This window comes from Daphnia carinata, chromosome 4, assembly GCF_022539665.2.
Source record: "Daphnia carinata strain CSIRO-1 chromosome 4, CSIRO_AGI_Dcar_HiC_V3, whole genome shotgun sequence".
Taxonomy (NCBI): Eukaryota; Metazoa; Arthropoda; class Branchiopoda; order Diplostraca; family Daphniidae; genus Daphnia; species Daphnia carinata.
The window spans coordinates 4,667,569-4,682,808 of NC_081334.1; the positions used below are offsets into that span (position 1 = coordinate 4,667,569).

The window sequence follows — 15,240 nt, forward strand, 5'->3', positions numbered from 1 at the left end:
ATAGAGGGTGAGTTTCCTACCTTAAGATGCTCATATCTCTGCTCCACGGATAGGGATGTTGGTGTCAATGAAACGTATTCCTTCCAATCCAATCCTGGGAAGAATTCGACAATGCAAAAGGTGTCCTCTCCTAACACCCATTCAGTTAAGCAACTGTCAGCTTCATATCCCCATCTCTTCGAGGCTGCACCAACCAAGCAACTAGAAACGAAGCAGAATCTTGATTAATTACAGAATAGACCATAGCTTTGCGATTGACTTATTGCCTATGTTACACTCTAACTATGTCCAACTACATAGAACCAGAATCGAGAAACACAGTAGACAGATGAATAACACCATAAAATACCATGACGTACATGTGAAAATACCTGGTAATGCTTTGATGGGATTGTCCGAGTTGGTTTGTTTCCATTTCACAAAAGTTCACGGCAAAGGAACAATTGAAAAAAAGTTGGATTTTCTTTCATATTGCTTCTGGCTAAGATATCTGTAATTGACAAGTGTCTCCATTAGATTTCAAAGTCTTGCACGACAAAGTTCATGAATAGTCTGACAGACAATTGCTTAATTTAAAATTGCACATGTACTAAATAAAAATATGCTCACTTACACACACAGACGCATCTGGTTGCCATTTCAATAACAGCCAATTGGGGCATGAAGCTCAGCAACTGAGTAATTTTCGGAACATCTATTTACCATTTCATTAATCAAATTTTTTGTTAAATGTAGTCTAATCATCAATCTTGTTCAGTATAGTTGACCTGGCGTTTGAAGAAGTGCTTCAGTTCAACATTTTTTCTTCAGTAGGCGCCTTAACGTTAAAGCCACATCTGGCCACATGGAGTAGTTTGGCGCTGTGACAAGTAACAGCATCTAGTGGTCACAGTTGACCGATGTTATTATTTACAGAACCGATGATGGAGATGGACACGACACCATTGAAGAAGGTAATAAGATTAGATTAGATTTTGGGATGCAGTACAGATGCTGACAAATTTGTTTTCAAATGCACTTTTCAATGCGTTCGACGTTAAACTTTTGGATCTTGACCCTGAGCTTGGCATTCTGGACAAAGAAGCCGAGGCTTGGGTCGGCACTGTCGACAAAAAAAATTAAAAAAATTGAAGGAAAATAAAATCAAAAGACAGGAGTACATTTAAGAGTTTATCATCAATGAAAAGCATCACTGCCTCACACTCGTGCTAAAGGTATCTAGCATTTAGAAACTGTTAAATGGCATTCCTGTACACATATAATATATGGATAGCTGTGCACCAACCTTAATCATTTATCCCAATCTCTTTCCAACACGTTCAACAAAAATAGTGGTTTCGTGGACCTTTATCTGTACATAGGAAAAACTCAGCCACCTTTTTATCTCCGATGTCTACCTTCGATGAGGTACCAATACAGTTGTGGTAAGTAATACATTATTACATTGCCTTTGCAAAAATGAAGCATAACTGTGGTGTGTTCCCCCTCAAAAAAAGGATAAACAAGCCTCAAATGTAATGCACTTTTATGATAATGACATCATCCTAAAACTTTCCTAAGTCTAACATCAGTTGATTTGTTGCTTGAAATTCTGAGAAGAATTCACACATTCTACAATTTAGGTGCCGCAGGTGACACATAAAGTTGAAATTATGCCTGGTGGTACAAACTTGTGGAGATTGCGCAGGTCATTCTTTGTTTAGAACAAGAAATCTATTTGAAATTGTGTTTGACCATATTGATGTTCATTGCGTCTAGTTAAGAATTCGAAACAAACCTGTGCTTAAGTTCTTCTTTCTTCACAATTTTCCTCTTGGCTTAGCTTGTTTTCAGGATTTTCATTCAACTGTAGAAATTTGCTTTTGAAAGCTGCAAACTGCAATGAAATTATTACAATAAAGATTTTCTTGGGCTCCCAAATATTTCCGTTGTTTGAAACACCAATAACCTATCAGCAAATACCCCACTTCACCATGCTTCTCCTAATATGATATTTCAGATTCAGTTGTAATAACAAGATGGTCAATTTATATTAACATACTATATTTAGATAAATTTCAATACTAACCTCAGACCGAGAATTTCCCAACAATATATTCTTCATCGTCCATGTCACTCAGTGGAGATGAAGCTGTTAGAATCAATTAGTCTGAATAAAAGAAAATACAATCAAATTTACACATTCACAATTTAGTTTTAAATGTCAACTACTTGAATTGTTAATGAACCCCAATTTCTCCATTGGGCGCCCTATGGTATATCAAGGCCTTTTAATGTTTACGTAGTAAAGATGTCAGACAAAATTCTTCCGATTTGGGCACTACCGTTTGCAGTTATCTTGAATAACTTTACAACCTGCAAGTTCAATCAGCAAACCCCTGCCAAAAAAATTACAAAATGCAAATTTAATTTTTCCTAAGCACCGTTGCTAAACAAATGGTTGTTGCTGACCACTATATGGCGTACCATTTACCTCACCCATTCTCTACTAGATGGCGCACCATTTACCTCACTTGTCCCTCACTACATGGCGTAACATTTATCCCTTCTCCCCCACTAAATGGCGCACCATTTAGCTCGCTTATCCCTCACTAGATGGCGTACCATTCAACTCGTTTATATCTCACTAGATTGCGTGCAATTCTCCTCACTTTCCTCCGCTAGATGTCACTGTTTGGCGCCCCCGCTGAAACTTGTTACGATTTGCACAGAACTTGATCTCGGCACGGTAAGTTCTGTAGCCGCTGTTCAATACGAAACCGCCATTACGCCCCGGTATTTGATAGCGCCAATATATTTAGTAGATGCCAATTTATTATAGCAATCTGGCGGTCCAAAACTGTCAGATACCGGAACATATAAGCGATTTAGTAAGAAATGCGATCTCGGGAACTTAAAGCGGGTAGCTAAAGTTGTTTTGCATACGTTACTGTTCCTGATGTACTTTGTGCCAGTACGGTACGTAGAAGTATACCAACCTTACAATCTTATCTTTGTCATAGCTCAAGGTAAACCGAGCCGTTTCCTGTCACTGCGTACTTGAGCAATCATCTTTCATTTGATCTATGCAATATATCGTTTAGCCCTTGGGGGGTAGCAGCGCTTTTGGTATTACTTGAGTTTCACGATCGTCTTCTGGTGTTGTTCAAAACCAGGTATGCTTAATGCCCAAATGATTTAGATCAGCTTCGTCCAAAATTTGATACCCGACGCAGCACCAACAATTTGTTCTAAAAATGTTAAAAACCGATACCAAGTACACCGCCTGCATGAAAAAATGTTAAATTTTAGATGACTTAACCAACAAATATAACGGGTTTGTTGAATACCGTAGATGCAATTGGACCTTTTAATAGTCGTAATTACCGGTGTGCCCACTCAAAATTACTTTTACTTTAACTCACCCAGTTCACACCGACCCCTTTGAATCAAGTCAGTAAGACGACATCCAGGTTTCAAAATCACTAAGTGTTAATTAATTGGATTACTGTTTTGCCAGAGCCCGTGACAGCACAAGCAATTAAATCTCTTTTGGCAAGAATACCTGCAACTGAAGCTTTCCGAACGGGTGTTAGATTTATGTGGCCAGAATTTATAATGTTTTGAAGTAGTAGTTGGCGCAGGCAGGCTTCTTCGAAGAGTGTTACGTATTGAGGTACATCTTTCCTGTAACCTAAAGCAGACCTAATAGATATATTTTAAATCACAAAATACAGTTTCCAGAAATAGCTTACCTGAAGCATGAATTTATCATAATTTTTAAAGCTTTCCCCACACATGAAGCCCTTAAACAGTTCCTTTTCATCAATGTTACAGCTTCCAGAGTGTAATGCACATGCGGCTTTCCATCTTCCATCAATTCACTGAATAGATTCAGGTAGCCTTTCAAGGTGTGGCTAGCTTCATGACACTAGGGGTAAAACCATATTAAAGTATGCATACTACGAATACAAAAAAACACTTATCTTGTTGTTTCGCAATCATTATCCTCTAAAGCCAGGGTTTTAAGACGACAAATTCCGAAATACACATCTCCCTAGAGCACGATCGATCACTGACAGCTAGAAAAAATCGTTTTACAATTTTAAAAAATGTTATTTAATTAACCAATCTTTACACCATTTCTATTTATTTAGATTACCTACCCTTTCAGTTCTATTTCTCCAACATTCCGGAATGCTCACTGATAGACCACTTCCATCAACAATTACTGAGTCAAACTACCTTCGTCCTAACACTATGCCGGCACGACTCTCTCTAGATCTTCATGGCTTCTCTCTACCTCCGACAGCTCCCACTTTCATTTTGGCGGTAAAACATCTGGGCGGAAATTCGATGAATCATAAAGCAAGCAACGCCTTCTGCAGCGTTGCCTATTCAAAAACGAAAAATATAATATTTTAAAAAATTAATTAAAATTTTTACATTTATTTAAAAAAACTAGTTTGAGCCTAGGTATCTTAAAAATCCTTAAAAATTTTAACTTAAGAATTCGTAAAAAGGGATTAGACATAAAAATATTCGAAAAAAGAAATGTGGTCCGGCTTTCTGTTTAGCTACAACCCAACAGAAAAGAAAGAAGTAGCAAGTGTGTCTGTCATTGCCTGGCGCCAAGTTAGTAGCACGTGGTTGAGAAATTGAATTTTGGTTTTTATAGCTCCATTTAAAAGAAAACAAGCGAGAGCGACTAATATCGCGGAAATTAATTGTAGTTTTCTGTGGAAAACGTTTATAAGAGTCAACTCTCATTGTATGTTTTCAGGGTACTTCTGTTGAGAGGAAAAAAATTTTATACTTTAAGTAATGCATATCTCGTTGTCAGGTTCTATTGAGCTGAGAAACAATTTTCGGAAACTGGAATAATAAACTAACCTGGTCCTCTCATGGCAGTCCATGCCTGCTGAATAGGAAAAATGTTAACTGATCTCTCACAAACTTTGTTGCTTCCGATGACGTGAGCATTTAAAGGCAGGTTTTTACTTGGACCTAAATCGGTAATTTATTTTATTAGGTTTTACAGAAATATAGAAACATTCATTTACATCACAAAAAATTCAATTCCAGAAGTGGGTTCCAAGACTGCCAGGAGAGGGTATTGCATTTAGACTGTGTTGATACAATCACATATCAAACAGACATCAAGAATTGGTCGGTTTGTGATGCAGATACTGGTATGTCTTCTGATCATCCTTTACTGCGTAAATTTCTGAAAATGGAAAAACTTCTCATTTATCTGCAACAGAAGCTAATGTATTTACCAATTTACCTGACAGATTTATCCGTCAAGTGGAAGGAATACTGCAGTACAGAAGAATTCTTCCTATACTCTATGTATACAGTTTAGGTGCTGCAGGTGACACTTAAAGTTGAATTTACGCCCGGTGATGGTCGTGAAGATCCCTTCACTAGGAACAGGTCCAGTAAGTATGAAAGTTTTTTTTAAATATGGTGACGAAATGTATCAGCTAATCATATTTCTCTTAAAATCTAAAAAACCAATCTTGTCCTCCAGTGGCAATCCATGTCTGCAAAATTGGAAAAATCAACTACCTCTTTTATAAGTGATCCAAAATCAACATTACGATGAAAATAGAAGAACATTGAGTGGAAAAACAAGCTTGCTGGAGCAGCTGTAGTTCATGTCTGCTTATTTATGGTGGTAATCTATAAAACCCTCGTTAAATGCCACCTCTGATAACAAATCATTTAATATTTTTAGGATGGTTTTTTTTTTTTTGAGAAAAGAGACTTTAGAGATTGTGCAAGTCATTATTTGTTTAGAACAAGAAATCTATTTGAAATTGTGTTTGATGGGGCTGAGTTTACAATTTACAGAGGAATCCTGCTTTAGAAAACAGTTCTGTTAAGTAACTATAAATCCTATTGCTTATGCTGTTTTAATCAGAAGTCTGTACAATTATGGAAATGCAGGCAAGGAGATCCTAAATTAACTGTAAAATAGAAACAGTAAACTGGAAGATGTAGGCAAGGAAAAGTTGGCAAAGGAAGCAAAACAACAAGATAGGAAAGCCAAAATAAAACGGTAAAAGGAATAACTCCAAGAAACCTCTTGTGGTAAATGGATTGTAGTTGATTATAGCTCATGTGACTCTTGGCGAGGAAAACCCCTTCAGCCGTTTGATGATTAACAAACACTAAAGCCTTTTCTCGCCAGTCGCCACGTCATCTGTTCGCCCGTAGCGCCATCATCGCCTCGTGGTCGCCACGTCATCGCCGGTTTTTTATGGTATCTTTGTATATATTTTTTTAAAAATCCAACACGTTTTCCTTTTTAATTAATTTCACGTCCTCCAGGTGGATCAACGCGTCGAAGATCGTCGTTGGAAGAGCAGTGACATCAGCTACGAATCTTCCGCATCCTATGACGACAGTTAGCCATTGATTCCCTTCCAGCAACATCAGCAGCGGTAAGGAGAATTTCTCATTTTTCTTTCATTTTCTATGGGGAAAAGAAAAAAAAACCAAAAGAAAAAAATAACAAGTTTTATAGTTCTGTTGTCGTGCCACGTGGCTATGTATGTTGTGATGCACGCTTTTCGATTTAGATAAAAATGGGGGATTTTTCCATGTTTGTTTTGTTCTTTTTGTAAAAATTTATAAAGTTCCTGTTTTCTTTTGTGTTTCACAAATACACAGCGTTGTCTGAACTCTATTTAGTGCTGCGGCAATTGTTTATTTCGACGCTAAATGCGTCATTGCCACCACAGGCAACTGGCAGGTCGGAAAAACGAAAACAAACGAAGTCGGTTCTGAAAAAAATGGTTAGTCGGTTATCTTAGGTATTGGTATTCGGAAAGGCAAGTGGCCTGGGTCTTGGCTTCGATGTTTTGAGCCAGTGAATGGTCAGGAAACGAAAAGGAGGCTTGCATTTTATTTTTTCCAAGTTCAAACCGTATTCGTAAAATCACTATAAAAAATCGTATTATTATATCTGAAATAGCTCAGTGGTAGAGCGTTGGCATCGGATGCCAAAGGTCTAGGGTTCAATACTCAGATACCCCAGGCACGTCTTTTTCTTCAAAGCACAAGTTTATTTGTCGAAATAACGAAAAAAAAAAGGAAAAATTCTTTCTTCTCGAGAACGGCTGGTCGGTGGCCTTCCAGATTTTTTTCTGGGACGCCCACGCCAGCGTTCCAAATTTTTCTGGGACGACCACGCCTAGCAATATTGACCTTTCTGGGATTCGAACCACAGACCTTTCGCACTGTAGGACAGCATGCTACCGATATGCCATAACTGTGCTTATATATGTAGTTTGGATTTTTGATACCTATGTAGGTATGCAATAGAGTAAAAAAAACTAATATGATGAACAGTTGAAAAGTATAATAAAAAGTATACTATTGAACAGCTTATTTAAACAAAATGATTCCGTTCTTTATTCAGGTATGTCCCATCTTTTTGTTCGTCAAAGAAGCTTATTGATTTGCCAACATTTCCCACGCCGCCCGTTCGACTAACACATACTCTTCAATATCAGTTGGCAAGTCATAACTTACGAAATAGTTTATGCCGGCAATATCTAGGAAAAACAATACAAACATCAAATATGTAGTAAATCGAAGATAAATAAACTATTACTTAAACCACGTGCAGCAACACTAGTGGCCACGAGAATATTTCTAATACCATTCTGGAATTCACGAAGCGCTTGCTCACGCTGACTCTGAAGACGATCACCATGGATGCTGGAAGACTAGACATTTAAAGTTAGTGCACTTTGCCCAATTCACAACAGGTTTAATTCTTACTTGTAAGTTGCTATTGCACAAAATTGCAGCGACGAAATCTGCAGTCTTCATAAACGTTAGTCTTGGCATTCTTACCTACCTATTGAAATCAAACCCAAAAGATATTTTCATCATAAAATACAGTTTCGAAGAATGGCTTACCAGGAAAATGACTTCATCAAAATTGTTTAAGCCTTCTCCACAGATGATGCCCTTAAACAGTTCCTTTTCATTGTATGTCAAAGCTTCCGGAATGTATTGTTCATGCAGCTTTCCATGTCCAATCAATTCACGTAATAGATTTGGGCAGACTTTCGAGGTGTGGCCAGCTTCATGACACTAGGGGGTAAAACAATGTACCTTGGAATATAACATTTTTGTGAAGATACAATTAACATTTACATTTTAACCAATTCAGTTACAAGTTACTGGTAGTGGTCCACTACCAATAGGTCCATTTGCTAAACCATCAGTACAGTCGGAGTAGGCCACAACCAGTAGATTGAGGACGCCTTCACACTTCTGGCCCTATTATGTGATTGATCCAAAGCAGTCAATAAGACGGCAAAGTCCTCCATCATCCTATTGAGGTATATCAACATTTAAGTTTAGAACAGAAACAGTTTGTTGAATTCGAACCTACATGTAAGATGAATTGCACCAAAACCATTTACGTTGAGTCTAATAGTCTTGATTTCTTTTTCATCACAGAAGCAGTTTCGCCATGTCACTTGATATGCCTTTCTCGCGATCCTGCAAAGGCAAATGGTACAATTACAAGGGACATCTTGACCAGAAAATTTTTTAAACCTTCGGGGAAGTCATGTTAAAGTAAGATTGAATGGCCAGATGAAAGTCACGTGGCAGCAACGTCACCAGGTACGTACAAAATGCTACCCATTTGACAAGCATACGTTGTCCATCTCGCCATCTGTTGGTAAAAGAACAAAAGTTTACAAGTGGGATCAAAATAATGATACAACAAATGAACTTTGCGTTACTGAGGAGAAATTCCTGAAGCACGGTGGCGACCAAGGCCGGCTTTGGGTGAATAAAGCTAGATATGATGACAATACGTAAGATCTCTTCAGAGGAAGATGGACGTGCATCTAAAAATATGCTTAAAAAGTACAAATGGAAGTGTTAAAAGATGGCAGAAGTTCAAAACATTGCAGAATTCAGATACTAGAATTGCAGCTTCAAGCGATACGCGTTTCACCAGAATTTGAATATCCATTGTAATGGCAACTGAATGATTTCAAAGGATAGAAATAGAATCAAAAGAAAGTTATTTGAAACAATACAACATGCAAATAAATATGTAAGAATACCGTTATGAAAATGATGTCATATGCAGCCATGTTCCCTCTTCCTTTTGTACTAGTCACACAATTTTCAATTCCCATTCGACTCAGCTCATGGATTGATTGGTTTTTTGTAGGCTAAATTTCATAAGCTTGATTGGTTTATTTAGTCCACATGTTTATATTGCTATTTTCGCAAACCTGATGACTTTCCCGTAGAACTCCTACAACAGTTTCTGACAGAAAACATATCTAAATATTTTGTGAAAAGGTTTATAATAAAGCTTGTACAACTTTACATTGATTACCTGATTTTCAGATAGTTTTCTATGGGTGTTTTCTCTCGTCAGAGGATTTTTCGCCTAAATAAGCTCTATCAAGTAGATCTCCACTTGTAGATATCTGGTCAACATTCTACGGTCCACAACCAAAACACACACAAAGTATACATTAATCTGTGTTGTATTTATATTACCTTCCATTGAGCAACCTGGTACTACTGAACATGAACCACCCATGCTGCTTCAACTCCCAACAGAAAATCCATTTTTTCTTTCAAATGCACTTTTTTTACGACTTCTTTCTATTTAAAAAATGTGAAGATTCAAACAAATATCAAAATTCAATATTTATGATTCTTAAAGTTTGGCAATCTAATCTTTCCTCTCGTGGACTGCAATCAGGTGCTACAGAGAGAAATACAGAAACCAAATTTTCCAGAACAAAATTAAGTATCAGTAATAAATAAATAAATGATCAAACAGTCAATTTAGGACAAATACTTACAAGTATATAAATTGGTTATGGCTTTTATCGCTACACTTTTCCAACTAGGCATACCTAGCAGCCAACTCTAACTAGGCACACCTGACTCGGTGCAACCAAAATGGCGACTGGCAACATGGCGACTGGCAACATGGCAACTAGCGACATGGCAACCGGCGAGCAGCCATTGCACTTCTAAGAATATCACCCTATTTAGGGGGATTTTAGGAAAATATTTGGAGTCTTGGATGTAGTTTTCGAAATCTAGGGTTTCAGGGATTGTCCAGGGCCTATTTAATTTAATGGGGATTTCTCGGAATTTTTAGATTATTTGCCCAGCCGCTGTTGCCTTTGGCGCTGCTATGCAACTTCAAAAGTAAAATGTTCCTAAAAATTTTAAAATAATTAATAAAAATACTAAGGATGACATGCTTGTGCTTGTACGTGTTTTTCTAAAACCTAAATAAAATTTTTCCAGAAGTTTTGGGACATTATTATTCCCCAATCTGGCAACGTTCTACGGATACCACTTTGCGGAAAGTGGAAACTGTGGAAACACTGCTAGCGGAAGCAAGTAAGTGTAATCCTGTCAATAACACGGACAAACTGTTTGGTTTACTATTTCAATATTCAACTTACTTTAATAAATCATATCAATTTCTTTAAGTTGTGATTTCTCAATAACTTTATTTTACAATAATTTCAATGCATCATTTGAGAGCCAAGTAAACACAATCAGATCACTCATCATCCCTCATCCCAATCAACAGATTACATAAAATGGAATGTTTCATGTATGGATTACGACATATTTCTTAGTAGACACGAAATACAATGAGGTAATACACTAGAAAATTTTTTAAGGCTTCCAATTCATCAAAGAGTATTCAAGCAGGCACCATGGTACATATCGAGAATGCAAATTAAGTTTGAAAAAAAACAAACAAACGAGGAATGACTTTTGACTTCAAGGAAATTAACAAGACAATTCACTCGTATAACACGGCACGTGTGTAGCCAGTAGCAGGGGCGGGATTAGAAACAAAACAATCCAATAGGACAAATACTTAAATCTAAGGAAACACGACAGAACAAGGCCATCCACAACAACAACATCAAAAACACCTGTTTTAAATTTCTATTGCATAACAGTCAAAACTATTTACAAACGGACAAAGAAAACAAATCGAGTCTGAATGTTAGATGGGATCGTTACAATCTTCTGCTGAAAGTCATAAAAATGTACGACCTCGACAAGCAAAAGCTAAAAAAAAATCCCATTAAACATAATTTCAGCCAAAAGTTTTAAATTTGCGTCTTGCACTTACTTTCGCTCGAGTGGGGGAGGTAATGGATAGTAATGGAAAATTACACTTACATTAAGTAGAATGACATAATACAATATAATTACGATTCTGCTACTTTTCTTACTTTTTTCCGAGCTATTATATAGAGATATACAGACGGACAAGGAAAGAAATTAACTAACCAAGATCGTTTCGTAAAACGACAGGAAAAAACTAGGAAAGCAAAAAATAAACATCTTTGGCAGTTGTTTCACAAAATGAAATTCAACGTATTAGTACAACTATCAATGTAAAGTATTACTATTGTATACTTGGTGTGGTTGATTGAGATGATGGTGGTGGTGGTTGGAACTATTACCGTACGTGTTGATCAGAGATGGCGCCACGCACCCACCGATAGAAGCAGCGGCTGCGGCGGCCGCTGCAGCAGCTGCAGCCGCCAACGAAGCAGCTCCAGGTGGCCTACCACGTCGGACGCCAGTGGATGCCGGAAGAATAGGCTGATTTAATTGCCCAGCAGCTCCACGTTCCCGTCGGTGGACTTTTAAATGTTTGCTCAGATGATCTGAACGTGAAAATCGTTTCGTGCAAACCGGGCAACCGTATGGTTTCACGCCAGAATGCGAACGCTTATGACGGGCCAGCTCGTCCGAACGAGAAAAGCGCCATCCACATCCTGAATAAAAATGAAATTTTAATTTTTGAATTAAAAGGCAAAATAAACAAAATGAGCATTTACCTGCCCAGGTGCATGCAAAGGGTTTCTCGCCAGTGTGCCTCCTCAAATGAGCTTTGAGATGTGACGATTTTGCATAAATCTTTTTGCAATTCGGATACGTGCAAGGAAAAATCTTGTCCTCTTCTTTGATGGCCGTTTTCGAGGGACTGTTATTCTTGATACTGTTATTGGTGTTGGATGTTGCCTTGATTGTTTGATTGAGAGACCGAGGTTGTATGAGTAATGAGCGTCCACCGCTGGACCTGCCAGGTTTGCTGGGCTCCATCGGGATAACCATCGGCTGTTGATGGATGGAAATCAAAGGAGAGTCCAACGTCAATGGATAATAACGTTTCGGCTCACAATTGTCCACCTGGAACGGTGTTAAAAGAGACTCCTGCTCCGGAAGAACCGGAACGGCAGAACAGTTTGTCATCGGATGCGATTGAACTTCCCAATCCAATTCGGCAAAATCTTCTCTGTAAGCTTCTGGAACACCATCATTTCCATCCAGTGACGTCCAGGCTTGCTGCTGAGGACTGACGGATGGAATCGCAGTGCAGGATGGATTGGGATCCAACAGCAAATCGTCCAGCAAAGGCAAAGTAGGTGAATTGAGGAGATAATTCAGATAATTGTCATCATCTGTTGTAGCATCGCTTTGATCCAATGTTGCCGGTTGATTACTATCATCCGAATGTCCACTAGATCCATCTACCAGACAAAGATATCATTAAAATTGATCGAAAATGCATAAAATTAAACAGAAAGGCTTACCAGGACTGGACGTGAAACTTGGACAGCCAGGATTATAATATAAATCAGATAGCCATTCTTCGGCTGGAGCAAAACGGTCCCATGAACAACTGTTGTTGTCGCTAATGTTGTTGTTGTTCCAAGAAGACGAAAACGATGACGAAGACGACAAGGTCGCGTCATTCAGACACGTGAGCATCGGATCGTCCTGGTACATGAGCTGATCGCAATCGATGCTGATCAGCGGCGGAGGCAGCTGCGTCATCACTTCAATCATTTTTGCTCTCAAACCTATTCAAGAAAAACGAGAACATGTTAGAGTCATGATGAAAGATTGTGCATGAATCAGACACATGAATCACAAACGACTACGCAAAAACTCACCTAGAAAATAAAATTCAATACATAAATGTCGAAATAATTGTTTTTGTCTGTTCGAACAGCGATAAAGAAACACTGAAAGCTACTGGACCAACGGAAGTTTGATGATCTTGTTATCTCGAAAGGATGCGACTGTGTCTTTCCGTTTTCAGAGATCCATTGTACAAAACAAATGGGGTGACTTATTAGTTTGGGCCAAAGGTTTCTTTTAAACAAAAAATTAAGTTTGGACCAGAGTCTGAAACGGATCACACTCGACTGCGAGCCGGACGATAGAAATCTCTTGCTAAAACACAACGAGACGGGCAAACAACCTCCTCCACTTTCAAACCCCACCCCTTCTCACCCAACACCTCGTCATCAGTCAAATTCTAACCGACAACCCTTCACATAAAATAAGAGAAAACTATTTTCCCCGTGGTACAAGCAGGTACTACCAATGAAATTTGAAACGTCTCTAACAACTTGTGCCTTGACCATCATTGAATTACCAGCTGCATTCAATCAAAACATTATTTTCCCCTCTTCACAAAGTAACACTTGTGCCGGTCTAACAACCATCCGATAACAGAAAAATCTAATCTTTTAAACAAGGTCTTGGGTTAACAAGTTGAATAATTTAGAGACTTACTGTGATGTCGATGATCATGATAACTAAAACGATGCGAATGGGTCGAACGGTGGTTTTCGCTAATCGAAAAAATAGAGAATTCAGAGACAAATATCTGGAAGAGAGCTCCGTCGAGGTCGAGCTCTAATCTTTCAATGCAAAAGGTCTCTAACCCAGTCCTCTTATATAGTCAAAAAATGTCAGTGGGGAGAGTGACAACCTTTCCTTTTTCTTGAAAGGGAAGAGAAAGAAAAAATTTAATGAAATAGAAAAATGAAAATTTGTTTTAAACAGGTCAAAGTTGACCTCGGAGTTTCTTTACCCTTACCCAAGGCAATTTTCCTTTCGGCTGTAGAAAAAACGTGGTAGAAACGAGCGGATAAAACACACAAGTTCACATTGCGACGGCTGTTTCGTTTTTCTCGATTTCGTACAACGAGCACTCTTTCATCACATGTCTAGAGCATAGTTCATTTACTGATTATCTTTTTAAGGCCTTGACAATGGTTGAAAAAAAACTCATTAGAAAAATTATGAAGGAAATACTATCCAAGTCCAACGGATATTTCTCGGTAAACGGGGCACTTCACTTTAGAGCAAATGAAAAAAATTCTTTTTCAAAAATGAAATGTAAAAGAATTTACAGTCCCTCGACCTTGTCGTACCGAGAAATCGAAAGATTACTAGTTCATGTGTGCTGAATCCCACGTGATACTATACGTCTTGAGGACAATACCCTTTTTCTCTCTTGTTATTACGACCAATTGCCACATACTTGTTACGTAAACACTAGAATATAATATGAATTTATGCTGTAATCGTAATTAAATAATGTTATTACGTAACTTATTCGCTTACCTAATGCAATTATGTTGTTTTGGCTGAATGGCGAAATCGATTTGCCCACGTCGTGTAGCAGACGATGCAGACAGACTACGTCGCCACGTTGACTAACATGAAAAAATTGCAGATAGGTCGGGATATTTTACCTCTTTCCTTTTCATGACAGGCCGATGACCTGGCACACATTTTCATCACATATTGCGATCGGACGCCGAAGACCACAAATTTTCCGAAGAAAATGTGGCGCCCAGCACCGCCAAAAGCCTTTAACACTATACGTGTGCAGCAGTTGGTGAGGACCATTGTATGCATTGTCTAAGGTCAGGCCAGGTCAAAAGACAATGACCCTCTCAAGTGCGTCTTATGTCGACATTGATTCGACGTTGCTGAATTTTTTCAAGGAACTCTAAAAGATATGGTTTTTCTTTAATTTTTAAAATTTTCTGTTTTAAAAGTTCATACGAGTTCGATTCACTGGGACTATGACCTGAGTCATTCACCCAAAATTACGTGCACATTTAATTTATCCTGTAAAAAAATAAATGATTTAATAGAAAATTCTGTGCATAATTATTTAACAACAAATCCATCAGCAATATGATCCAAAACCAGGACGGTTTTTCTTTTTCTTTGACAGATTTGAACAAGCCCGACGAGTCAACCCTCGTTGCCCTTAACACGACTGTTTTGACATTGACTTGGACATTTGATACTGTCGGCGAGTGTTTCATCTCCATTTCACAAAACTATAATAAAACAAAAAATGTTTTACAAAATGAAATTTAAATGAAATATTTTAAATAG

General features: G+C 38.0%; 2 protein-coding genes and 3 long non-coding RNA genes across 7 annotated transcripts; all 5 read right to left on the bottom strand.

Moving 5' to 3' along the window:
- Positions 1-1,783: 1,783 nt before the first annotated feature.
- Positions 1,784-2,356, bottom strand: LOC130694377 (uncharacterized). Its single transcript, XR_009002003.2, has 3 exons — positions 2,212-2,356; positions 2,069-2,149; positions 1,784-1,982 (listed from the first exon to the last, which is right to left on the bottom strand). It is a non-coding gene; the product is annotated as an uncharacterized LOC130694377 (long non-coding RNA).
- Positions 2,357-3,355: 999 nt separating this feature from the next.
- On the bottom strand, positions 3,356-4,040 carry LOC130694322 (uncharacterized). Its single transcript, XR_009001991.1, has 3 exons — positions 3,735-4,040; positions 3,545-3,673; positions 3,356-3,464 (listed from the first exon to the last, which is right to left on the bottom strand). It is a non-coding gene; the product is annotated as an uncharacterized LOC130694322 (long non-coding RNA).
- A 3,365-nt stretch (positions 4,041-7,405) lies between these two features.
- LOC130695667 (probable ATP-dependent RNA helicase vasa-like) lies at positions 7,406-7,847 on the bottom strand. Its single transcript, XM_057518835.2, has 3 exons — positions 7,774-7,847; positions 7,604-7,718; positions 7,406-7,544 (listed from the first exon to the last, which is right to left on the bottom strand). The coding sequence occupies exons 1-3, from the start codon at positions 7,840-7,842 to the stop codon at positions 7,441-7,443; spliced, it is 288 nt and encodes a 95-aa protein (XP_057374818.1). The 5' UTR covers positions 7,843-7,847; the 3' UTR covers positions 7,406-7,440.
- Positions 7,848-8,940: 1,093 nt separating this feature from the next.
- LOC130695668 (uncharacterized) lies at positions 8,941-9,472 on the bottom strand. The gene is made up of 4 exons (XR_009002441.2): positions 9,365-9,472; positions 9,258-9,308; positions 9,084-9,194; positions 8,941-9,000 (listed from the first exon to the last, which is right to left on the bottom strand). It is a non-coding gene; the product is annotated as an uncharacterized LOC130695668 (long non-coding RNA).
- Positions 9,473-10,592: 1,120 nt separating this feature from the next.
- Positions 10,593-13,782, bottom strand: LOC130694733 (Kruppel-like factor 1). Of its 3 annotated transcripts, XR_009002137.2 has the most exons (5): positions 13,611-13,749; positions 12,624-12,886; positions 11,868-12,560; positions 11,150-11,804; positions 10,593-11,085 (listed from the first exon to the last, which is right to left on the bottom strand). XR_009002137.2 is itself a non-coding variant. In XM_057517814.2 (4 exons), exons 2-4 carry the CDS (start codon positions 12,877-12,879, stop codon positions 11,413-11,415), a joined length of 1,341 nt encoding a protein of 446 aa, XP_057373797.1. In that variant the 5' UTR covers positions 12,880-12,893; positions 13,615-13,782; the 3' UTR covers positions 10,593-11,412. The 3 variants fall into 3 exon arrangements, 2 of the variants coding, with proteins under 2 accessions (XP_057373797.1, XP_057373795.1); XM_057517814.2 differs by having other exon boundaries at positions 10,593-11,804; positions 12,624-12,893; positions 13,615-13,782; XM_057517812.2 differs by having other exon boundaries at positions 10,593-11,804.
- Positions 13,783-15,240: the final 1,458 nt, after the last annotated feature.

Coding starts and splice junctions, on each gene's coding strand:
- LOC130695667 (XM_057518835.2), bottom strand. CDS start 7,842: ATGCCAAGACTAACGTTTATGAAGACTGCAGATTTCGTCGCTGCAATT. Junction 7,719..7,773: donor TGTGCAATAGCAACTTACAA/GTAAGAATTAAA, acceptor TTAAATGTCTAG/TCTTCCAGCATCCATGGTGA. Junction 7,545..7,603: donor TGTTGCTGCACGTGGTTTAA/GTAATAGTTTAT, acceptor TGTTTTTCCTAG/ATATTGCCGGCATAAACTAT.
- LOC130694733 (XM_057517814.2), bottom strand. CDS start 12,879: ATGATTGAAGTGATGACGCAGCTGCCTCCGCCGCTGATCAGCATCGAT. Junction 12,561..12,623: donor AAGTTTCACGTCCAGTCCTG/GTAAGCCTTTCT, acceptor TTTGTCTGGTAG/ATGGATCTAGTGGACATTCG. Junction 11,805..11,867: donor CTTTGCATGCACCTGGGCAG/GTAAATGCTCAT, acceptor ATTTTTATTCAG/GATGTGGATGGCGCTTTTCT.